Source organism: Mesoplodon bidens (assembly GCF_964165515.1).
Source record: "Mesoplodon bidens genome assembly, chromosome: 19".
Lineage (NCBI taxonomy): Eukaryota > Metazoa > Chordata > Mammalia > Artiodactyla > Ziphiidae > Mesoplodon > Mesoplodon bidens.
The window spans coordinates 2,595,420-2,620,747 of record NC_138179.1 but is presented as its reverse complement, the minus strand read 5'-3'; the positions used below and the strand labels follow the sequence as shown (position 1 = coordinate 2,620,747).

At 41.3% G+C, this 25,328-nt stretch overlaps 1 protein-coding gene and 1 pseudogene across 2 annotated transcripts; both read left to right on the top strand.

The window, feature by feature from the left end:
- Positions 1 to 1,303: 1,303 nt before the first annotated feature.
- LOC308607676 (growth hormone-inducible transmembrane protein-like) lies at positions 1,304 to 7,276 on the top strand (annotated as a pseudogene). The gene is made up of 3 exons: positions 1,304 to 1,386; positions 6,218 to 6,831; positions 7,021 to 7,276. The product of its transcript is annotated as a growth hormone-inducible transmembrane protein-like (transcript).
- Positions 7,277 to 19,675: 12,399 nt separating this feature from the next.
- SMIM36 (small integral membrane protein 36) lies at positions 19,676 to 19,957 on the top strand (the record flags this gene model as incomplete). Its single annotated transcript, XM_081219319.1, has 1 exon — positions 19,676 to 19,957. The coding sequence occupies one exon, from the start codon at positions 19,676 to 19,678 to the stop codon at positions 19,955 to 19,957; it is 282 nt and encodes a 93-aa protein (XP_081075445.1).
- Positions 19,958 to 25,328: the final 5,371 nt, after the last annotated feature.

Here is a 25,328-nt window from a genome sequence, read left to right as displayed (position 1 = left end):
GGATGGAGTGGGAGGTTGAAGTTAGCAGATGTAAGCTATTATATATAGCATGGATAAACAAGGTCTTACTGTATAGCTCAGAGAACTATATTCAATATCCTATGATAAACCGTAATGGAAAAGAATATTTTTTAAAAGTATATATATATGTATAACTGAATCACTTTACTGTACAGCAGAAATTAACACAACTTTGTAAATCAACTATATTTCAATAAAAATAATAAATAAATAAAAATAATAAATAAATAAATAAGAATTGCCTGCCTTCATCCTCAGGCAAATCTAAGAAAATACAATTTCCCTGACAGGTTACCTTAGTTGACAATAAGACAAGATGTGGGACAAAGAACCACAGACTGAGGAGAATTGAGACCCAACAGGCTGAGTGCCCTTAGGCCTCTGAGCTGTTTATAAAGTTAGTGAACTGCACTAAGTGACCTTCAACTCTCCTTTCTCTGACATTCCCTGTCTTCTGAAAAAATATGGCTCATTTCATCCCGGCCAAGTACAAAATGTCTGTACTTGGACCACATTCGCAGGAGTTCATGGCTCTGAATAAACTAGAGAATCCCTACCAGCAGAAAAATGTCATTTCTGGCTGTGGCAGCTTTGGTCTCTGAATTTTCCACAGCACCAGAGATAATGGCCCAGACAATTTTCCTTTTCTCTGCCTCTCATGTTTTTTTGGCAATAAAAAGCCTACTGGAGACGGTAAATAATGTAAAAGCAGCAGAATCCCAATCCATCCCTGCAACACACTCCCACCACCATTTTAATCTACGAATCTGCCAAATCACACATCAACCAAAAGACACTTTGAGTTTATTACGAGATCCAGAGGATAGCTTCTTCACAAATGATTTCATTTTTCAGGCTTTCAATACAATGAGCTGAAGTGAGCCAGCCAACTCAGGTGAGTAGAGAAGGGATCCTTGAAATTTGTGGTGTCTGGGACATGCCCCACAGATAATCTAGCAAGTGCATCATGAAGCAAAAACAGTTTCTGTAAATTGAGAAGACAGAGTATGAAGAGGGGAAAGAAGGGAGATTGATGCAAACTATGAGAGGTCATGTGGGAAAAATTAGTCTATTTTCTCAGCTGCTGCCAAAAAATGTCACTTGTGTTATAAAGAAATGGAAAATGAGAGAACTCCATTATCATCCAAAAACCACTTGTCCGTTTCCTGCTCCATGTGAGAAGGAAAATTGGACCATAAACCCGATTTACACGGGGTTGTGGTCTTCTGGCGTCCTCTACTGTCAGAGAGGGAGACTGCAGTCGCCTGCACTGAGGAAGAAAATGACGCCAAGCCAGAATCTGGCCCTGGGCCTGAGAATCAATAAACTGTTAGATAATGAGAAAAGAGAAAAGAAGAAAGGAGTGTGAGAGGGAGAGAGTGGACAGGAAATTCTCAAGTTCCTTCCAAGGCTGGAATCAAGCTTGAGTCCATACCCAGAAGAGAGCACTGCTCTCCTGAGTCCCACAGAGCTGGGTGATTAAATGGGTAAAATGCCTAGAAATGCTTAACAGAGGGCAGCTCTTGACATCAGATAGGTGCTTGATGATGAAAAAGGGGGAAAATGATAGGGGGGGGAGAGAGAGAGAGAGAGAGAAAGATTGTAACTGACCAAAACTGCCTCCCTCCAGCTCATCATTGTAACAGAAATGTCTGACTCTGTCACTCATCTAAACATTTTTCGTAAATTATATCAATCCTCCAGATATTTTCAAAAGTCTTTATGTTTGAACTACTGACTAAGGTAACAAGAAGTACTATAATTTGAATTTTATGGAGCCTTATAAATTCTCAGTTGTTCTATAAATTACTTGTTGTATTTGGGTCATTTAAATTCAGAAACCTTAGAACCTGGTGTGCCTGGATCAGGGAATTTCTAATTTAGGGGTGGATCGGAAATGTCTACTCCTCATAACTATAAGAGGTATTATTTGCCAGTTTGTTTCATTTTACCTAAAACTGTTTGTGTCACAATAGATCATAGGCCACCATTGATTGGACAAGCACTACTGGTATCACCCCACTACCTGTGAAATAGAGGCTGCTAACTGATAAGTGAGAGGTGTTATAAGACGGCTTTCACACTCCTCAGCAAATACTTGGTTCAGTGCCAGGAGGGTTGAGAGCTCTCTGACTGCCTTGACAATTACTAGAATGTAGCAGTTAGGTAAATGAGGCTGCCGTAACAAGTAAGCCCCTCCAATAAGCTCTTCTCTTGCTCATGTCACAGTCTCAAGGTGATGTCCCCACTCAGCAGCCAGTGTTCCACATGGTGATTCAGGGGCCCAGGTTTCTTCCATTTTGTGGCTCTGCCATTCTGCAGGGTCAAAGCAGCAGCATCCTTGTCCAGTCCTGGAAGAGACAAGACCAGAGATGGCCTCCAACCTTTGTGCTCAAGTCCCACTGGCTAGAGCTCAGGCATAAATCCACATCTAACTGCAGTGGTCCAGCCGCGTGTCCAAGAAGAACACAGACTTTGGTGAACAACCAAGTTCTAGGCTGTGGCTACCAGAAATTTGGAGGTCAATTTGTGTTCTCCCTTCTGGTAACTCATGCTATTTAAATCCCTCATTATTATAAATCCCTCATGTTAATCCATCACAACACTTCTAAATGCTAGCACTAACATTTACAAGTTGTGTCACTTTGGACAAACTACATAGTACCTCTAAGATACATATTTCCCTCATCTATAAAATAGTGATAATGAGATTACTTACTTATAGATAGTACTTATATATTGTAGGGAATAAATGAGCTAGTGTATATAATGCATTCAGCATGGTGCTAGCTGTTAACGAGAATGACCACATTTATTATTTCCTTCTTCTGTTTTGACTACTTTTCCAAATCAAAGAACATCAATAAATCTCTATTTTCGTTATGTTCAAAGTATCATATGGAGTAGCTATTTTATCCCTGCCCTCAATGAATTAAATCTGTTTTGCAGATGAGACATAAAACTGGTGAAAAGTAAAGCCTTAAGAATATTTATACAGAATATTGAGCCAAAGATAGAAAAATTTCAATTAAAAAGTACGTGATTGATTCGCAAATTAGTTGTGTGTACAATGAAATTTTCAGAAGGGAGCGTTAATGTAAGATCTTATGGGGGAGGTAAGATTTGAATTTGGTCTTCAAGAGTAGATTCTAGATCAGGATAATAGGTAAGACTGAGGACAGAAGGCACTACAGGAAACTAGAATGACCTAAAAAAAAAAAAAAAAAAAAAAAAGGCAAAGACCAAGAAAGCAGGGACGTGGGGGAGGGGGAGGGGCGCAAGGAGAAGTTGATAGACAAGATGATACAACTTTTCTAAATGTATGAGAATAATAAAAATAAAGCTGGAAAGGTAGGCTTGTGCTAATAGAAGGCTAAGCTAAGAACTTGTCCTTGTAGGCCAGTGACTAGCAAATCTAAATGTGCAGGAAAAAGCCTTTTGCAGGCAGGGGAAGATATATAAAAGGAGGTGGCGTGCAGGAGTTAAAAGCACGGGCTCCAGAGACGCTGACTAATTCAAACCTTGGCTCTGCCACTTAAAACATATGACCTTGGGCAACTTTGTCAACCTCTCAGTTTTCTCATCTGTAAAATGAGGTGGTAAACTTTCACAGAGCTATTGTGAGGATTGGATGACTCAATGCACGCATGGGAATCATTGGAAGAGGACCTGGCATATGGTAGGGCAGCATTGGTATCAATGGTGATGACAATGATAGTCGTGGTCTGCCCCTAAGGGGAGGCTTCATTATTCCAGGATTGAAGTCAACTTAGCTCTGTACAATTGCTACTAGTAGGACACCTTTCTTTCTTAGTAATCATGAACTCTCTAGGACCACTGGACCTTTAGAAACCTTTAATGAGCTTATGTTACCATTTGGCTTCACATATACAAGTAGACCCAGGCATTTGTAAGTCCAACTCAAAATATCAGTTTTCCCTGAAGTTAGGTATAATCATTTGCCAGGGTTGCCATAACAAAATACCACAGACTGGGTGATTTAAACCACAGAGTTTTTCTTCTCACAATTGGAGGCCAGAAGTTCAAGAACAAGGGCTTGGCAGGTTTGGTTTCTCCTGAGGCCTCTCTCCTTGGCTTACAGATGGCTGCCTTCTTACTGAGTCCTCACATGGCCTTTCCCCTGTGTGCACATCCCTGGTGTCTCCCTGTGTGTCCAGATTTCGTCTTATAAACACAACAGCCATATTGAATGAGGGCCCACCCTTATGACCTCATTTTGGTTTAATCACCTCTCTAAGGGCCCTTTCTCCAAACACAGTCACATTCTGAAGTACTGGGGGTTGGGCTTTCATCATATGAATTTGGGGGGACACAGTCAATTCAACCCACAACACCAAGCTAGGATCTTTCTCCTCATTATAGTATTTTCTCCAGTCCCCTGCCGTGGAGGTCTCTTTTCATGACCATCATCTCATAATAAAGAGTCTGAGACCTTACCAAGAAAGCCAAGAGGTGTACTTGTGGTGACCATCCCCAGATACATACTCAGTGCTTCCTGTGCCGTATTCTGGGCAGTGTACCTGGCTCCAGCCGTACACGGAACAACCTGCCTGCCCTGGTGAAGCTTGCACTCTCATAGGCGTACCATAATCTAACAAAATACCTGACAGCACTTGGAGCGGCTCAGGCGTGAACAAGTGCCATGGAGAATACGAAAGGAGAATAAGGGAGAAGGGGAACCCCCTGGGCAGGGGGATGACCACCTCATAAGGAGTGGTCATGGGAAGCCCCCCTCCTGGGGTCACACTTCAGCAGTGACTTGAGGAAGTCAGGGAACAAGCCATGCGGATAACTGGAGGAAGAACATTTCAGGCCGACAAGTGCTAAGTGCTAAGATCCTGAGCTGGGAGTGACTAGGAACATCAGTGTGGCTGGAGCAGAACAGGTGAGGGAGAAAGTGCTTGGAAATGAGGAGAGGTAGGTCAGGTCCCCTGTGTGGTGCCTGGCTGTCATTGTAGGGATGCTGGCTTTTGCTGGAGTGAAATCAGAAGTCACTAGAAGGTTTTTTTAATTAATTTTTATTGGAGTATAGTTGCTTTACAATGTTGTGTTAGTTTCTACTGTACAGCAAAATGAATCACTTATACACATACATATATCCCCTCTTTGTTGGATTTCCTTCCCATTTTGGTCACCACAGTGCATTAAGTAGAGCTCCCTGTGCTATACAGTAGGTTCTCATTCGTTATCTATTTTATACGTAGTATCAAGAGCGCATATATCCCACTAGAAGGTTTTGAGCACGGTCTGATTTGTTTTTAAAGGCTCCACTCAGATTATTGTGTTGAGAATAGACTGGGTGAGGGAGTGGGGAAGGGTGAGTGGGTAAGTCAACTAGTTACAATTGTCAGGTTAGACGTAACAGTAAAGTAGGAGCAGTGAAGTGAGTAAGAAAGGTTTAGATTCTTGATGTTGCCAATGTAGAACCACCAGGAATTTCTGTTATTCCATCTGGTGCTTATAACTCCCTCTAGGTTGCCTTTGGCATCCTGCCCATCAGCACTATCAAGGTTTCAGTTGCATTGAGCATTCTCTATATCCTGGAGCCAAGTGTACAGCTTAAATCCATGCATAGCCTCCCGAGTTCAATCTCCATATCAAAATAAATGAGCACTAACGTTACATAAATCCTACATAGGAAACTGGATAAAGTGGGCATCTTTAACCATATATATTCTGATCACAGCTTATAAAAAGTCCAAAGCCAAAAGGAATGCAGAATGCCTCCAGATGGTATCACATTCGGATAAAGAAATATAAAATGTCATCATGCATGTGAAACACTTCTAACCAGAAAAGGAAAAGAGAGCAGAAGAGAGGAAGACAGACCAGGAAAGTGATAAAAATTTGCTAACCCTAAAAGTGGGTGACTGGCATGGTGCAACAGTTCTTGTCAATACTTTTGAAAGCAAGCTACAAAATTGTTTTCCAATTGCTGACGTTAAGAAGTTGTATCTTGAGTTTTTCTTATTTAAGATGAAGACTTTAGCATAGTTCTACTCATCTTTTCCTTCCCTGATTTCTGTTCATATAGTCTGAGAGTTTAGCTCAACACAGCTTTTATTAAGTAAAAATTATCAAGTAAGAGGCGGGCGGAGGGCACGGGAAGTGAGCCTGGTTGCCTTTCGCTGCCCCGAACGCGAACTGCGCATTTCAGATCTGCTTGGTAAACCAGGTGCACCACTATACTGGCCACAAGACTTGTGTGGCTCTGGACACTGCCTTCCAGAGGTTTCCTCCCAGCTTTCACCAAGGCCTCCCTTGTTGTGAAGAATTCCATCACGAAGAATCGATGGCTCTTCACACCCAGCAGGGAATATGCCACCAAGACAAGAATTGGGATCTGGCTTGGGAAAACTGGCCAAGGACTCAAAAGAGGCAGCTTTGGAACCATCATTGGAAAAAATATTTAAAATTGATCAGATGAGATGTTTTATTGCTAGAGGGGCTGCTGTTTTGGTGTTCTGTGTTACTGTGACTTGGAAATGTCTAATGAGATCGGCGCTATTGAAAAGGCTATAATTTGGCCTCAGTATGTGAAGGGTAGAATTCATTCCACTTATATGTACTTAGAAGGAAGTACTGGCTTAACAGCTTTGTCTTCCCTGGCAGTGAGCAGAACTCCTGCTCTCGTGAATTTGATGATGAGAGGCTCTTGGGTGGCAATTGGTGCAACCTTTGATTGCACCAGTTGTTATGCAGCCATGATTGGAGCTGGAATGCTGGTATACTCGATATCATATGACAGGAGCCCAGGCCCAAAGCATCTTGCTTGGTTATTACATTCTGGTATGATGGGTGCAGTGGTGGCTCCTCTGCTGATATTAGGGGGGCCTCTTCTCATCAGAGCTGCATGGTACACGGCTTGCACTGTGGGAGGCCTCTCCACCATGGCTATGTGTGTGCCCAGCGAGAAGTTTCTGAACATGGGAACACTGCTGAGCGTGGGCCTGGGTCTCGTCTTTTTGTCCTCAATGGGATCTATGTTTCTTCCACCTACCACTGTGGCTGGTGCCACTCTGTACTCAATGGCAATTTATGGTGGATTAGTTCTTTTCAGCCTGTTTCTTCTGTATGACACACAGAAAGTAATCAAGTCTGCAGAAGAGTACCAGTGTACGGAGTTCAAAAATGTGATCCCATCAATTCAATGCTGGGAGTCTACATGGATACATTATACATATTTATGTGAGTTGCCAGTATTCTAGCAACTGGAGGCAACAGAAAGAAGTGAAGTGACCAGCTTCTGACTCCCTTAATACATCAGATATCTGGCTTGTTTAATAGGGGCAGATATTTGTTGAATAGTTTGTGCAAGCAGCTTTTGTTGAAGTTTAGAAGATAAGAACTTGTCAGCATGTTTCAGGTGTTCCAGTAATGTGATGCTTCAGGTCTTCTTTTTCTTCTGGAGAATAAATTCAGTAGTTCTATTCCAAATAGCACACACATTTTCAATTCTCATGTTTGAGTAATTCTAAAATGTTCTAATGAGTGTGAAAACCAAGGTTTGTGTTGCAGGAATTTAAGTATTTTATCCATTTTTAAATTTAGTTGGTTAAGTGAAACTTAGCAAACTTGTGTACCTCCTTTTTTTTTTTTTTTTGGAATGTGGACTATTAACAAGTAATGTCACAAGTGACATAGGGGTTTGGTAAAGGGATCAGAGAGAAGTAAAGTGTCACCTGCAGTCTTTCTTTGAATGCTGAGAACTTTGCACTTATGTAATTGCGGTGAGTCAGAGAGGGGGTTGGGACATTTGGAAACAAGTCATGGCTGTACATCTGCTGAAATTAGCAGAAGCACTGAGCAGAAAACAAAGACATAGGTGATTGTCAAGGCTGTTCTTACAGTACATATGTGATCATGTCTTGCTTCCCATTGTTTGACACTGTTAGAAGAGTCCACAATGCCAATCATATGGAGAATTCCTGTCATATAGCATGTGTGCATGTGAGTCTTACCTTTGAATCTTCTAGAACAAAATATCCTTAAAGCACTCAAGAAAAAATACTCAAAGCATGAAAATTGTTGCAATTTTAAGTATACAAACAGTATGTTCATAATTGCTGAATATTTTTGTAAATTTATTGAAATGTTTAAAGGAAAACATGATTGTCTTTCTCATCTCATCAAGATTTAAAGCCTGTTTGTGGTTTACACTTGAGATTATGAAAGCAGTTTTTCCCCTCAGATTTGGTTTCTTGCATTCCCTTTCAGAGGAATCACTAAAAAACGGAAGGCAAAGTGAGGTTTTTTCATGAACTATATCAATCCAAAATATAATGGAGAAAATGCTTCATTAGAGTTCCCCCTAGCAGAATTTTCCTCCTCTCCTCCATAGACCATTATTTAACTCTCTTGTGCCATTTGTAACTTTTTTGATACAGAAGAGTTATTTTTGGAAGTTCTTATGAATGAAGTAAGTATATGAGTATTGAGATAGTTGGTGTTTTGACAAAGATTTATTACAGTAATCCAGAAATAATTACTTACCACCTCAAGTCACATAGAATGCTTATTTCTGATATAATAAAGGTCCCAGCCAGATAAAAAGTAAAAAATTATCACTATTAACAACTAGTACTATTTTAATTGAAAAATGACCATTCTGAAGACTCTGGTTCCCCACCAGCTCTCTCAGATAAAAGCTGATTTTTTTTTCCATACTCTATGTAGTAGGTTGAAAAATGACCTTCCAAGAAGAGATCCACATTCCAATTCCTGGAATGTTACCTTATATGGTAGTTTTTGCAGATGCCATTAAATTCAAGATCTTGAGATGGGGAGATTATCCTGGATTATCTGGGTCGGTTCAAAATGCAATCAAATGTACACTTCTAAGAATGAGGCAAAAAGAGATTTAACACACACACAGAGGAGAAGGCAATGTGAAGATAGAGCAGAGAGAGATTTGAAGATGCTGGCTTTGAAGATTGAAGAGACGTAAAACACAAGCCAAGGAGTGCCAAGAACCTCCAAAAAAAATGAAAGAGACAAGGAACAATGGATTCTCCCTAGAATCTCTAGAGGGAGCACAGCATTGCCAATACCTTGATTTTGGCTCAGTAATACTGACTTTGGACTTCTAACCTCTAGAACTGTGAGAGAATAAATTTCTGTTGTTTCAAGCCACAGAGTTTGTATTAATTTTTACAGCAGCTACAAGAAACTAATACACCCACATACTTGAGAGCTGCAGTTTAAGTAGGCATTGCTGACTCTTCTAACAGTGTCAAACAATGGGAAGCCAGACATGATCACATATGTACTGTAAGGACAGCCTTGACAATCACCTATGTCTTTGTTTTCTGCTCAGTGCTTCTGCTAAGTTCAGCAGATGTACTGCCATGACTTGTTACCCTGAATGCTACTTCTAAACATATCTTTCCCCTTTATCTATCAGACTTGACCATCAGACACCTCTTCCTTTTACTGTGATCTGGCTATCTCCTGACCTCTCCCCGCTCATCAAGGGCTTTAGTGCTCAGCTGGCTTCATTCTCTTCACTCTTACTCTTTCAACCTACTTGGAAATTTCAACAATCCTCTGTTTCTGCAGATTTTTTACTATTCAGTTGAGAGGACGTGCCCTTCACTTCACTCCAGCCATCCACACTTTTATGGTTCTCCCAAAATCTTATAATCACCAGTAACCATACACCTTCTGAAATCTCAGTTCCAGTCATGCCCCTACCATCCACCACCTCCAGCCCTCCCGGCTCATGGACTCAATTCTCTTCCCCAAGCGTCTCTTGACCACACAGGGGCCGCCATTGCACTGACCCTACCACTTATCCCTACTCCACACTGCCCCCCACCCCTGTATGTCCTCATTTACCTCCAGCTTAGAAGCTTTGATCTAGTTTGAGAATCATTTCCTTCCTAGCATCCTTATTGGCCCTACCCTTTGTTTCTTCATCTGATTAAGCCTCCAATCTGCTTAACCAAACTATCTACCTACTCTGAGCTAAACATATTACTTTAAATTCATGATGACTAATCTCAACTCAACACTGCCCAGCACTCCTACCCTACTTCCCTAGGATATTTGTTTTCTCTTTCTCCAACACAAATATTTAAGAACTTCTCATTTTCAACAGACCACACATTTCCTCACTCAATCTCTGCTGATGACTTTGACTCATTCCTGAGTGAAAAACAAAACAAAACTCAGGAATCAGATGAAACTAACCTCATCTTCCTACCACTAAAGCCACTCAAAACCCACTTTTCCTTCTCTATTGATATGACGGAATAATTGTCCCAGGTCCTAGCTGTGACCCATTCTTCCATGTGTACATGGGATCTCATCCCTGCTCAAGGAACTTGACCCTATAGTTTTCCCTTTTCTCTTGTGTTATCAACTGCCCTTTCACAACTGGACTGTTCCCATTGGCTCACATACATGCTTTAATATCACTCATCTAAAAAATAATTTTAAAGCAAACACCTGTCTTTCACTCCCACACTGGCCTCCAGCTACTTCATTTCTCTGCAGTCTTTCACACCCAAACCCCTCAAAATTATCTATACTCATTCTCTATTTTCTTACCTTCTTTTCTCAACCTACTTTTTTGGGTTTCATCCCTCACCCCACCCACCTTCATGAAAAACTCCTTCAGTTTTTATCAGGATCTCAAAACCAATGGTCAATTCCCTATTCTCATATTACCCAATCACTTAGCAGCTTTTAACGCAGTTAGCTACTTCCCTTTTTACACCTACTTTTCCCTGGGTTTCCCTGATACCATGCTCCCCTGGCTTACCTTTTACCTCACTGGCCACTCCTCTGTTTCATTTGTTGGCTCCTTCTTGTCTGCTGAGTCTCTAAATGTTGGAATACTCTGGACCCCATCCTTAGCCTTTCTTCTCTTCCCTAGCGGCACTTTCTCCCAATCTCATCTTGTCCAGTTCTGTCACTATGAATGCTACCTATATATTGCTAACTCCAAAATCTATACCTGCAACACTGATCTTCCCACTAAGATCAAGACCCAGATATCCAGCTACCTCCTCAGTATATCAAATTTAACTAATCCTAAGGAGAACTCTTGATCCACCCCCCAAATCAGCCATGTGCATGTCACTAAGTGATAACCCCATATATGGTACCCCCCTATACCCAGTTGCTCAGGCCAAAATCCTCTTTCTCTCATCACTTACATCCAATCCTCAGCAAGTGCAACATATATTTCTCAAATCCAAGCCACTTCTTAGCATCTCCATCAACACTCCAGTCCATGCCATCATCACATCTCACCTACACCATTGCAGCAGTCTCCCTTACCCATCTCTCTTCTCCAACTCTTGTCTCTCTGTAACTCATTCTCTGAAGATCAGACATAGTTTCTCCAAGATTAAGTGTGATCACTGTCACTCTATTTAAATATCTCTGATAGCTTCCTGTGGCAATTAGAATAAAATCCAAATTCTCTAGTATAGCTTACCAAGCCCTCTGTGATGTGACCCTGCATTAATCCACTACAGCTTTGTTACAGAGGTGGAATCTTCTGCTGCCCATTGTGCCTTTCTCAGGGTTCCTCCTATTTTTTTGCTCTCTTTATTTTTATTTTTTTTAATTTTCTTTTTTCCAGCTTTACTGAGATACAATTGACCTATAACATATTTCAGACCATCACATTGTACACCTTTAACTTGTGAGGAATAGCTGCCCATGATGTAAGTCACCACCATCTCCACCATCCCCTCCTATACTCACTTCCCTTGGATTGAAGATAGGAGGACAGCAATAAGGCTCTATGTATCCTGGGTCTATGACACAGGGGCAGATGGTGGGTTTGGTTGGTCAAATGTCCAACTATCCTTAAACATTCTGTATTTAATTAATGCAAGGCCTGATTATGCCCTGCGGTCAAAGCTGTTTAAATACTGCTAAATCTAACTCCATCTATCTGATGTCATGAGTTTCTCAAATTCTTATATTGGGTTGTCTTTCAGTCTTATTTTAATGCATGTATAATTTATAGGCATGACTCAAGCATACGAAACCTATTTTCCTTCATTTCTCTGTTAGAAAGATAAATTAATTCAGAAGCCTCCACATCTGCCAATGCTGAAAATCCAATCTTGCCAATAAAAAGTAGTTCAACGACTTCTTGTTTAAAGCTTCATCTTTGGGGAAGTAAATACTTATTCAAGTTCTGGATTCTCCCTTGTCACCTTCTTCCCACATTCTTTCTTGGAATCATCTAAGTTCCAGGGGTCTTAGGTCCCAGCTTTGGAGAAGGAACATGTGGTCTACATATTTTCATTTGCCTTCAATGTCCCCCACTGACGTGTGGCTTGTCCCATCTGTTCTTGGGCATCAGACTCTGCACCAGCTACTTCACTGATCCTGTCCAAGCCTCCAGTCACACAGCTGGCAGTCTGCTCACTCTGTGCTCTTTGGTAGAACTCTGAGCCCTTCAACTGAACATCTGTCAACCCTTCCACCTTAATCGTATTTGTGGGTCTTGAAAACTCTTGGCTATTTTCCTTGCACCATCCTGATATGCCTTCAATTATAAGGTAGCCCTGGCTTGTCCAGTTAGCCACCTTTCTTGGAAACTGTTCTCTACCATTCCAGCATGCTGCTACTCAGTGTCATATAGGGCATGTGGCCTCTCCAAGAATCTGACAATCTCCCATAGACATACTATGCAATCAGATCCCAAGACTTTCAGCTTTGGAGTTCTATCTGTGTGAGTCTACAGTCTCTCCACCGATAGATGGTATGGGGGAAGGGAAGGGCCTTCACAGGGGCACACTAACATCTACTGTCTTGTTACCTCCCCTTGGAATCCCCCTTTCAACTCTTTATTGCCTTAAAAGTAGAAAAGTTGCTCACATTCTTTACTTTCTCTTTCCTATATTTTGGCCTGAGGTGTAAATTCTAGGTTCTTAGTCTCTTGATACACAAAGCCAATATTTTGTAATTTTTAAAATGGTCTTTGCTCTCCCCACAATGCCTGGCTCTAAGCCTATAGACTTTGGTATAAATTTACAGAAGTCTACAAAAGAGCTCAAGAATGATGAATCTGACTCTTTCAGGATGCATATCTCCTGTGAGTCACTACCTTTAGAAACCCTGAATGCTGAAGGGGAAGAGAAATGGGTTCAAATAATTATTGGGAAGGGGAGAGGGAAGAAACAATCTTTAAACATCTCTAAAATACTACCCCCTGCTACACTGCTTTTTTATTTCTTTTGTAGGTCTTTATATTTTTCTGTATCTTCCAAGGAATTTTATTGGGAAGATATAAAAGGCTATATCATGGGCTGCCAACCAGTTGCTATTTTTAAACTTGTGCTTATTTTTTATGGAAGCAAACTTCACATACAGGAATTTTCTTTCATCTCAGGCATTTTCTTCATGGAGTCATACTTAGCAAAGGAGCCAGGAACCAAAACCAGAGCTAGAAGGGCAAATACCTAAAGGAAGTAGAGGTAGGTATATCCAAAGTAGAGCTTTGTTTATCTCCCACTTTGCTCCAAGCCATGCCTAGTTTTATCTAAGCGTTAGAGAGAGGGTATATTCATTTTCTAGTACTGCTGTAACAAAAATACCACAAACTGGGCCACTTAAAGCAATAGAAATGTATCCTCTCACAGTTGTGGAGACTGGAAGTCTGAAATCAGAGTGTTAGTGGGGTCAGTTCCTTCTAGAGTCTCTGAGGGAGAATCTGTCCCATACCTTTCTCCTAGCTTCTGGTGGTTGCCAGCAATCCTTGGCATCCCTTGGCTTGTAGCTGTCTCACCCCAATCTCTGTCTCCATCTTCACGTGGCCTTCTCCTCTCTGTGTATCTCTGTGTCTTCATATATCCTCCTTATAAGGACACCAGTCACTGGATTTAAGACCCACCATTATCTACCATGACCTCATCTTAACTAATTACATTTGCAAAGACCTTATTTCCAAAGAAGGTCACATTCTGAGTTTCTAAGAGGATATGAATTTGGAGGGAGACTCTATTCAACCTAGTTCAGGTGGAAAAAATATCTTGAAGTTGTTCTGTGATAATACATGGAAGTATTTTTCCAGAAGGTCCCAGGTGAGCCACATACTAGATTCTGACTGCAAAGTTGAGAGGGGCCATGGGTTGGAGGTAGTTATGTTCTCTGAGTGCAAATTTTTAGGTCAGGTAGACTTTTGAAAATATAGATGGCTAGCATTTGGTTTTTATGATGATTGCCATTCTTGCTTTTCTAACATCTATCACATCTAGACCTCTTTCATCTTCCTCTCTACCTAGTCAATAGCTCCAGAGAAAAAGCACTAGATAAGAATTCAAAACTTCACTTAAAGTCTATTTCTATCATTTACCATCTGCTTGGCTCTAAGCAAATCACTTCCCTGAGCTTCCATGTCCTGAACTGTAAAATAATTAGACTTCCAATGATTCTTTTGTAAGTTTGTGACATTTTTACCTCCAAAGTTATTGAAAATTTAAACTACACTAAGGCTTTTTGGATGCTGTATTTTATTGAAGAAGCAAGGCAATGTGTAATGTCAGAGATAAACTCCTATGCAGCCTAATTAAAATTCAAAAATATTTTGGAGTGTCAAGAAATAAACTCTAGTTGCCTGGAAATGCATTTACATGGAGCACATATTTATCTGGCATTATTAGGTGACGTCCCAGTTCAGCAGACCAAATGGACTAGACTGTGAATAAGTGTGTACACAAATGAGAGCCCAGGGAATATCTATCTGATTAGGTTTCAAATGCCCCAGAGCACATAGCATAGGGTATTCTATGTAGATATTTGATTTATATTTCAGGCAGGAGAAGAGAGGTGGAAGGGTGAGAGGGAGAAAAGGAATAAGAATGAGCTAATTAGAATTCCATTGCCTCTCTGAGCTTAGATTTCCTCATTCCTAAGATGCAGCTGATGCTCCTGCTGTTCATTAGTGCTCTCTACCTATCATCAGGCACTCAGTGTAGCTTCAGCATTTATCACATCGTCAAGCTCCAAAGCACCGATCAGGCTGCCACATGGTAAGTGCACAATACATGTTTGTAAATGAGTGAAGGAAAGACTATGTCCGGACTATGTCAAGGGGTTGTTTTGAACTGTAGCTTCTTATTATTACGTCTGTCACCCTCTGCTGCTGATTACAAAGCTCCCTCCCAGCTTGCTTTTGCCAGTTTTTTCTTTAGTTAGCAGTCTCTGCTTTGGCCACTAGATGGCACAAGAGGAAAGTTCTTTAAAGATCAGGAATGAAGGAAAGGCACTTTGGAGACGTTGAGCTGCAATACCAACAAGGCAGCCACCCCCAGGGTTCATTTAACAAACCAGGTAGCCAGCATTTCACCTAACACATTGGAAGGAAGCAAAGCCTCCACAAGGCTGGATTTGAAATGACCTTTGGGCACTGGTAGATACAAAGACAAAAACACTCTCTGCAGATAGTAATAACCACCTGGTATATACTGCTGCCTTTTAAAGCCTTGCTGTAATCTGGGAGCACTGATGTGACTTACAGAAGCACCCGGCAACTCCACTTGCTGAGATTCGGTGCTCACAAAGAAACTTTGTATTATAAATGGACTTTGTCTTTAGATCTGCCTCCAGGGAGAAAAAGCTGTGGTCATTCCAGCATAAGACCTTCCAACTTTTGTGACAGGTGTATGTTTCACTGTAACAATAAATCGGTAATCTGTTTTAAACATCAGTCTCCTATGAGCTTGGTAAATGTGAATTGCAACCAGGAAAAGGACTTTCTCTTGACAAAATGAACTATCTGAGCCTGTTGGACTGGTGTGATGTCTGTGTTGAATGCCTCCTATGACATCTCTTAGTGGCACCACTGCTGTGGTGACCCATTTTCTACACACCCTTCTTTCACACATCTGTGGCCATGATTCGCCATCCTGGCTGCATATCAAAATTATCCATGAAAATTGTTACTGATGCAGAGTCGCAGACTCCAGCCCCAAAGATTCTAATTCAATAGATCTGGTGTGGATCCAGGAATCTGTATTCCTAAGAAGTCCAGTTGATTCCAACGAGACTGGCTCCACACCTATGGTGTTTGAGAACCATTCATCTTTCTAAGTATAATTCCACAGCTTAGTCCAGAACCACAGATTCATGGAATATTTTATTTGAAAAAGGTCTCCACATCAATAAGAATGCCTTTTACAGCAACCCTGAACCCTCAGGTTCCCAGGGAAGGCATCAAGGACTAGACAGGAAGCTGCTAGGCCATTAAAGCCTAACAGCCACAAGAAGCTAGCAGACCTCTGGGACCTTTGACCTTTAACCAGGAGTATCAAAAGAATCCCATTAGCTCTTGGAGAAATGGCCCTGTCTGGTCAAAAATGTATACGTGAAGGACTACCCCAGTGGTCCAGTGGTTAAGACTCCGTACTTCCACTGCAGGGGGGCACAGGTTCGATCCCTGATCAGGGAACTAAGATCCTGCATGCTGTGTGATGCAGCCCAAAAATAAATAAATAAATAATATTATATATATATATATATACACACACACACACACACACACACACACACACACACACACGAGACCATGAGACCAAGGCCAGATACATAATTTGTGAGCCCAGTACAAAATTTAAAATTATTAAAAAATTGAAGATGGAGACGGCAGGGCATTAAACTAGTGTGTGGCTCTTCTGAGCAAGAGGCCCTATGCAACTGCCCACATGCCATGCCCGTGAGGGTGGCCCTCTACAGGACTATCGGGACAGGCTACCACTGAGGCAGGAAGATGATTATAAATCAAGGGATAGCTGTATTTTTATCTGATCTTCTTTTCAATTTGCTTATTTTCCTGTATCCACACGGCAGCCAAGGTGATCTCTTTAAAGTGCAATCTGTCCCGTCCCTCCCCTGCATTAACTGATCCAGTGGCGCCCATAGATCCAGCATCAACTCTAAAGCCCTGAGCAGGGTTAGCACATCCTTTTGCAATTTGACTCCTGCCCACTGCTCTCATGTTATGCTCCCCATTCTTTCTCTATACTACAGTCCCCTACCCTTGTTTCAATTCCTCTAGTTTTCCAGGCTTCTTTCTGCTCAGACCTCTCATGAATGCCGTTCTCTGTGGCTTGAAAAATCTTCCCTACCTGTCCTAACCTGGCTAAATTTTGACTATCATTCAGGTCATAGGTTAAATGTCTCTTCGTCATGGAAGCCTTCTCTGACCCACCTTGGGGCACACTCTCCTATCACCCTCTCCTTGTCTTTATAAATTTATTCCCACTGTTGTTAAATGGTGACTTGTGCTGTTATTTGTTTAATGTCTGTCTCCCCTGCTAGGCTAAATGCTTTTATCTTATTATTGTTTGGCACAGTACCTAGAACACAGAAGGTGCTCAAGAAGTATTTTTGAATTAATGAATGAAAAAAACCAACAAAGGCAGAAAGGGTGAAAATGTCAGGTGCTGTGCGTGTTCCTCTTATTAAAGAAACACATCCATTCCCAAAGCCCAAATCACTCCAAAGATGGATACTTGGCATTAAAATCTCCCTTAGAGAGCTTCCCCGCTGGCACAGTGGTTAAGAATCTGCCTGCCAATGCAGGGGACATGGGTTCGTGCCCTGATCCAGGAAGATCCCACATGCCACGGAGCAACTAAGCCCGTGCACCACAACTACTGAGCCTGCGCTCTAGAGCCCGTGAACCACAACTACTGAGCCCCGTGCTGCAACTATTGAAGCCCACGTGCCTAGAGCCCGTGCTCCGCAGCAAGAGAAGCCACCACAATGAGAAGCCCGCGTACTGCAACAAAGAGTAGCCCCCACTTGCCACAAGTAGAGAAAGCCCGCGTGCAGCAACAAAGACCCAATACAGTCAAAGATAAATAAATAAATAAAATAGAAAAATAAAACCCCAAAACCTCCCTTAGATAGAAAAGGAAACAAAAGCAAAAATAAACAAATGGGACCTAATTAAAAGTTTTTGCACAGTAAAGGAAACCATCAGCAAAACAAAAATACAACCTACTGAATGGAAGAAAACATTTGCAAAGGATATGTCTGATAAAGAGTTAAGGTCCAGGGCTTCCCTGGTGGCGCAGTGGTTGAGAGTCTGCCTGCTGATGCAGGGGACACGGGTTCGTGCCCCTGTCCGGGAAGATCCCACATGCCGCAGAGCGGCTGGGCCCGTGAGCCATGGCCGCTGAGCCTGCGTGTCCGGAGCCTGTGCTCCACAATGGGAGAGGCCACAACAGTGAGAGGCACGCATACTGCAAAAAAAAAAAAAAAAAAAAAAAAAAAAAAAGAGTTAATGTCAAAAATATATAAACAACTCAATATAAAAAAACAAACCACCTGATTAAAAAATGGGCAGAAGACTTGAATAGACATTTTTTCAAAGAAGACATACAGATGGCCAACAGGCACATGAAAAGATGCTCAACATTGCTAATCAGGGAAACCACAAATCAAAATCACAATGATACAGTATCTCATACCGGTCAGAATGGCTATCATCAAAAAGACCACAAATAACAAACATTAGCAAGGATGCGGAGAAAAGTGAACCCTTGTGCACCATTTGTGGGAATGTAAACTGGTGCAGCCATTGGAAGACTATGGAGATTCTTCAAAAAAACTAAAACTAGAACTACCACATGACCCAGAAATTCCATTCCTGGGTATATATCCAAAGAAAATGAAAACACTAATTTGAAAAGATATATGCACCCCAATGTTTATAGCAGCATTATTTATAATAGCCAACATATGGAAGCAACCTAAGTGTCCATCAACAGAAGAATGGATAAAGAAGATGTGGTGTATATACACATATTTACATATTAACCATAAAAAAGACTGAAATTTTGTCATTGGCAACAACACAGATGGACCTGGAGAGTATTATGCTTAGTGAAATAAGTCAGAGAAAAACAAATACTGTATATTATCACTTATATGTGGAATCCAAAAACAAACAAACAAACAAATAAATATAACAAAACAGGAACAGACTCAGATACAGAGAACAAATTCTACCAGTGGGGGTAGGGCAAGGCAGGGGTTGGGGATTAACAGGTACAAACTACTATGTATAAAAAGAATAAGATACACAGATATATTGTACAGCACAGGGAATATAGCCAATATTTTATAAAACTTTAAATGGAGTATAATCTATAAAAATATTGAATCACTATTGTTGTACACCTGAAACTAATAGTATTTAATTTAAAAAATAAAATGAAATAAATAAACTTCCCTTATATAAAGGGTGACCATACTTCACAACTTTTTCCAGGACAATCCAATTTTTAACAGTGTGCTTATTAACAGCACTTACTTTTGTTCACCAAAACTCCCTGTTTGGGCATTGAATTATATGGACCTCCTGCTTACATACCACACTTTGGTAACATGAACCATCTCTCTTTTTCTCTTTCTCTCTCTGCGTAGGTGAGTTGATGAGACAGTTTCTGTGCTTTGGTGGCTGTAGTATTAACAGAAGAGCTTAAGTTATTAAACCAGGCAGCTTTAATCTGTGAGGTCTCCTGAAGCAGTGAGGATTAATGTATTTTTATTGCAGAGCCAATGTAGCTATTACATCGAGCTGGGGTTTGCTTCCAGCAACCCCCAAACTGGCCCCACTGCCTTTCTCTAGACCCACTTCCCAACCGTGAGGGATGCGATGGAATTTTACCTGGAGATTGACCCTGTCACCTTGAACCTGATCATCCTAGTTGCGAGCTACGTCATCTTGCTCCTGGTTTTCCTCATCTCCTGCGTGCTGTATGACTGCCGAGGCAAGGACCCCAGTAAGGAGTATGCTCCTGAGGCCACCCTGGACGCCCAGTCCTCCATCCACCTGGTGGTGATGCAGCAAAGTGCTCCGCGGGCCCACTGGGCAAGCGGCCCTGGCCTTCATTTTGGGAATCGTGCTCCACTAGGGAAGAAAAGCACAATGGTGTGAGGCTGGCTGAAGGATACTGGGGAGAGAGCACTAGACATTCTGGACAAAACTTGCCCCACGTGGCTACAATTCTCTCGGCACACAGGTCCTGCTTGGCTATGTAAGTGGGAGCTCTGCCTTCCTTTCTGCTTTCTCGTCATCCTCCTTGAGGGTGAAGCAACTGTTTCAGGTAAGAAGCCCACGGCGACCTTTGGTCAAGGTCTCCAGATGCAAAATCTCAGCACTATTATTGCTTAATGAAGCTGGTTACAAGTACATTCCTGATGAAGCTCTCCTTGCAACTTCTAGGAGAGATTGACATTTGAGAAAGGGTTTAAAGAAGCGAGTGCAATGGTATGTGTGCGTGTGTGTGTGTGTGGTGAGGAATGGGACTAGCTCAAATCTATCCTATACTTATCAAATCCTTTCTTTTCAAGGCAACCACTGAACTTTTCCAGACTTAAGATTTTTATTATTTCTATAGGTACCAGCTCTTCACATTCATTCCTCACTCTGAGTCAATATGGTGAACACAGTAACCGTAGAGCATGGTGGTTTACTGACAAAGCTTGGAGCCTGGGTTCAGACCCTGTCTCCTTCACTTACTGGCTGTGTGACCAGAGCCATTTGTTTGTGCCTCAGGACTAGTGGGAGGACCTCCAGGCTGTTTGGAGTATTTAAATGAGTGAATTCACTGAAAACACCTGAGACCGTACTTGGCATGTAGGGTTAGCTGTTATGATGAATATTAATATTATTCCCTTTCATACTTCTCATCAAGCAATTTAATCTCCAGTCCTGAAATCTGACCTGGTCCAATGAAAAGTTACTGAGGTCCCATGGCTTGGTGTTTCACTCCCCCCAGCACTACTTGCTGTCTTCCTGTTCCCTTTCTTTGCTGCTACTAACTATAAATTTGTTTTCTGCTCATTCACTTATTTTCACAATTTTGAATTAGTATCTCCATTGTGTATGTATGTTTTTTATTAATCCTCCTGCTTTGAGCTCAGAGCAACTTACGTGTTCACTTGGTGATTTACTAAACCCCTCCTTCTAATCAGGCCCTGTTGGAAATACAAAGAAACGAGTGTGTCATGACCCTCTCTTCGGTCTTTGCTGCCTAACAGGAAGAGGAGGAGTCAGGAATGACTCAGAGGATGAAGGACAAGAAAACATTGCGGATTCTGTGCTAGAAGTTCTACCTAGAGTGCAGGAGTCTGCAGAGACACGGGTGCCCAGCCCTAAAAAGGGGCTCAAGGGACATTTGCATAATGTTGAATAAACAATTTCATCTTAGACTCAGGCTTCAAAGATGAGGTGATTTGTCTTGAAAGATAAGCAACTATTTTCTAGAAGGACAAAAATGTGTTGGGGGCTTGGAAGTAGGACAGGAGATGGCATTTTAGACAGAAGAGATAATGTAGACAGAGCTTGGAAGCAGAAATTGTAGAGTTCACTGACTGTGACAGTCTGATGGCTTCCAAAACTTGGAAGAAAAAGTGAGAAATTAAGTTTCATTTTAACTTATGGAAAACTTGAAGAGGAGGTATTGGCCCAGCCTGCCCTGCCAGCTTCAGCAATGGGCACTGTTTTGGCATTGGATTGTTGAGTAGTATAACAAAAACAAACAAAATCCCAGTAATTTTGTTTTTGGATTTTTAATAATTACAATTGTTTCTTTATGTTTTATCGGAAAATCATATTTTTTCTTACATATGTGATTTGAAAATTATATTGAGAATCTTTCAGAGAAATTTTTTTTCTTTTATGGTCAAGGAGTCATCCTTACCTTAATAGTGAAAATATAAAATTAATGGGAAAACAGAGTAAATTAACAGGCAGCTTCTAAGAACCTGCACTTTCCCTAGTGTGAACTTCACCTAGACTAACCTTATTTATTTCCCCATCATGGGAATACATATCAATTAGTGGAGAAAAAAATATATCAGTGAAGAAAACAATCCAAGGACCACAAGAAAAGTGTTGACCACAGTAATAATTGTAATCATAGCTTTTTGAGAGAGAGAAATATAAAATGTTTATCTCATCTAATTTTAAAGTTCAGATTATGATATAACCATTCATTGATAATTTTTAGATAAACAAATAGTTTCAATTATATTTCAATTCCATACTGTGGTCAATTGAAGAAGAAAAATTAACAGAAATGGAAGGAAAGAAAAATAAATTCTAAGAGAAAGAAGGAGAACGAGAAGAACCAAAAACCAAATAGTTAAAGTAACAACAACGACAGAAAAGGGAACAGAAATAAAGTCAGAGGAGAGAAAAAAGAAGTAAAGAAGGAAACTAAAAAGACTCTAGGGTGGATGTTGGAATAAAGGGCATTAAGCTTTTCCAAGCCTGTGGTTCCTTTGATTTGTGGTTCATCTGGAGTTGTGTTCTCCAACAGGAACCAGCTTCTCAGCTTTTAAAAGAATCTTTTCTGTATAGCACGTACACTTAGAATCTTATAAGAACTAGAAGTATCTTTAAGAATTTTACCAACAAGGAAACTAACCCAGAAAGAACAGTGATTTTCCCAAGAGCCTTTGGCTTCAGAACTGACACAAAGATCCTGTTATTCCCTTTTTCCTATTTGTCCCCCAGTCCTCTTTCAGGTAAACATTATCTCTTACCTGTTTGCAGTTTAAAACTTTGTGACTTATTTCTTATTTTTTAAATAAAGCTTTAATTCCCAATGGAATTATTAGTTGCACAGCTATGAAATTGTAACTAATGTCTTAAAGCCTGGTGAAATGGGTGCCAGCTAGAACCAAGGAGTTCCTTTTACAGTCAAATGCTACAGCATTATTTTTGTTTCCTTTTGGGATTAGGACTCCCTTATTCCACCTTCTTTTAATTCATTATTCTCCCATCATGCACAATTTTTATCAAAGCAAATGCAATATTTTGACCTAATTTGGATGATAGTTGTGGGAAGGACATAAACAAAACTCTTCCAAGGCCAGGGAAGGGAGGGAGAGAATGTAGGTTTGTGAGGAATCTCTACATGCCAGATACCTTTTTTTCACCCTCCTCCTCCCCTATGAGACGGACACAGTTAAAAGTAGTTTAAAGATAAGAAAATGGAGGCTCAGGAAGGCACTAAAGCTTGTGCAAGTTCACAGCGGGTCCATGCAGGAGGCAGTATCTGAACTCAGTTGCAGGTATGTCACCTCTGCTCTCTATTTTTTTCAGCCATTCAAGGGCAGTAGCAAACCCATGTTTCTTCTTCTTTTTCTCTCTCCCATGCTAGAAGTGCATACCTGGGAGGCTGCTCAAGAAAAAGCTGTTAAATCATATAACAGTTTTTCAGATTTCCAGCAAAGAAAAAATAAATTGTGATAATTTGGCCAGAACATTATCTTCTGATATTCCAAAAGACACCAAGATGGAATGGCCTAAGGCAGGGCTTGGTGCCAGAAATGCCAAGCTCAAAACCCTCTGTCTCTACCTGCTGTGGAGCCTTTTATGCATCACTTAACTGCCTAAGTCTTTTGCCCAACTTAAATACAATGTTGTCGATGAGGTTTAGAATTATATATGTAAAATATCTGGCATATGGTATGATTTCGACACAACGAAAGCCACTATTATTATAATACCAACAGATAAGGTGAAAGTAAAGTAGGGCATCTCGCCACGCAGCGGCCAAGACTGCTCCTGCAGATTCAGGCTCATTTATGGGACCGCTGAGGAGAAGGAGGATGAGGTTGGAGAGCTGCCACACACAGCAGGAATTGGGAAACAGGGGGAAGTGTCTGTGATGGGTTGAAGACATATGTTGAAGTCTTTACCCCCAGTACTCCAGAATGTGATTCTGTTTCAAAATAGGATCCGTACCAGTATAATTAGCTAAGGTGAGGTCGTAGTGGAGCAGGGTGGACCCCTAATCCAATATGATTGGTGTCCTTATGAAAAAGGGGAATCTGGACACAGACATACACACAGGAGAATGTCTGTGAAGACTAGAGTTATTCTACCACTTGCCAAGGAACTACCAGAAGGGAAGAGAGAGGTCTGGAACAGATCCTACCTTAGTGCCTTTGGAGGGAACATGACCCTGCCAACACCTTGATCTCAAACTTTGTGCCTCCAGAACCGTGTGACAATAAATTCCTGTTGTTTAAGCCACTTAGTTTGTGGTAAATTGTTAAGATAGGATTAGCAAACTAATACAGTGCCTAAAGATAATTTTACTACGTAAAATGGGATGCTTAACATTTTAAGGCCCTTTGGAGTCAGTGACATGATTCTTTTGGATGTGACACCATACTGAGCTGGGGCCTTGGGCAGAAGCTAGAAAGCTAAGCTTTATCAGAGTTACCTGGGAAAGAGACATGCGCAAGCAGAGTAACAATTTGTTGTGTTTTTAAGGAGGTTAGACTACAGGAGAAATGTCTTGAGGAAGAAAATGTGCTTGTGATTTTCCTAAATAGAAAATAAAGGATAACTGAGAGGAATAAGTTCTATAAAGAGGAGGAAGGGGCCAGTCAGAAAGAAAAGATGTTATGGAGTCCAAGTGTAAACCTACTGGGTTGAAGCAAAAAAAAAAAAAAAAAAAAAAAAGCCTCAGAACTAGCCTTAAAGAATCCAAGTCCCTTGGTGTCGCAGTGGTTGAGAGTCTGCCTGCCGATGCAGGGGACACGGGTTCGTGCCCCGGCCCGGGAAGATCCCACATGGTGCGGAGCGGCTAGGCCCGTGAGCCATGGCCGCTGCGCCTGCGCGTCCGGAGCCTGTGCTCCGCAACGGGAGAGGCCACAGCAGTGAGAGGCCCGCGTACCGCAAAAAAAAAAAAAAAAAAAAAAAAAAAAAAGAATCCAAGTCCCTCCAGATATTCCATAGATACTTCAGAAGCCACTTAGTGAGTGCCAGACACATCATTTAATCTGCCAGAAAATTTGTAGTGGGAGGAACATTTATTCTTATTTTAGAGACAAGGGAGTTTCAGATTGTCTTGTCTGAACTTTTAGGGGACAGAATAGGATTAGCAGAGCCCTGGGATCCTGACTCAGCCCTGAGTTTGCCTATAATTCCATGACAGCCCAGAATCTATGCAGAGTAGCAGAGCAACTGGGCCTGCTGAGTGCACACTTTTGCAATCTGTCTCTCACTGCCTTTACTTGCAGGGAGCACCGATAACACAAACCTCTTGATGAGGGCAAAAGCCCCTGAGAAAGAGAGGGCACAGTCCAGTGTTGCTCAAGAGTACCAAGAACAGCCCTTTTCTCACTACTTCATCTTCCCTGAGAACAGTAGTGGTTGAAATATACAAAGTAAAAGAACACTTGGGCTGTCAGTGTTCCAGATAAGGGTTTTGTAACACTAAGATTAAGAAAGATCTCAGCTATTTCACATCCTCCCAAGATAGTGGGAAGTTGTCTGCACGTGC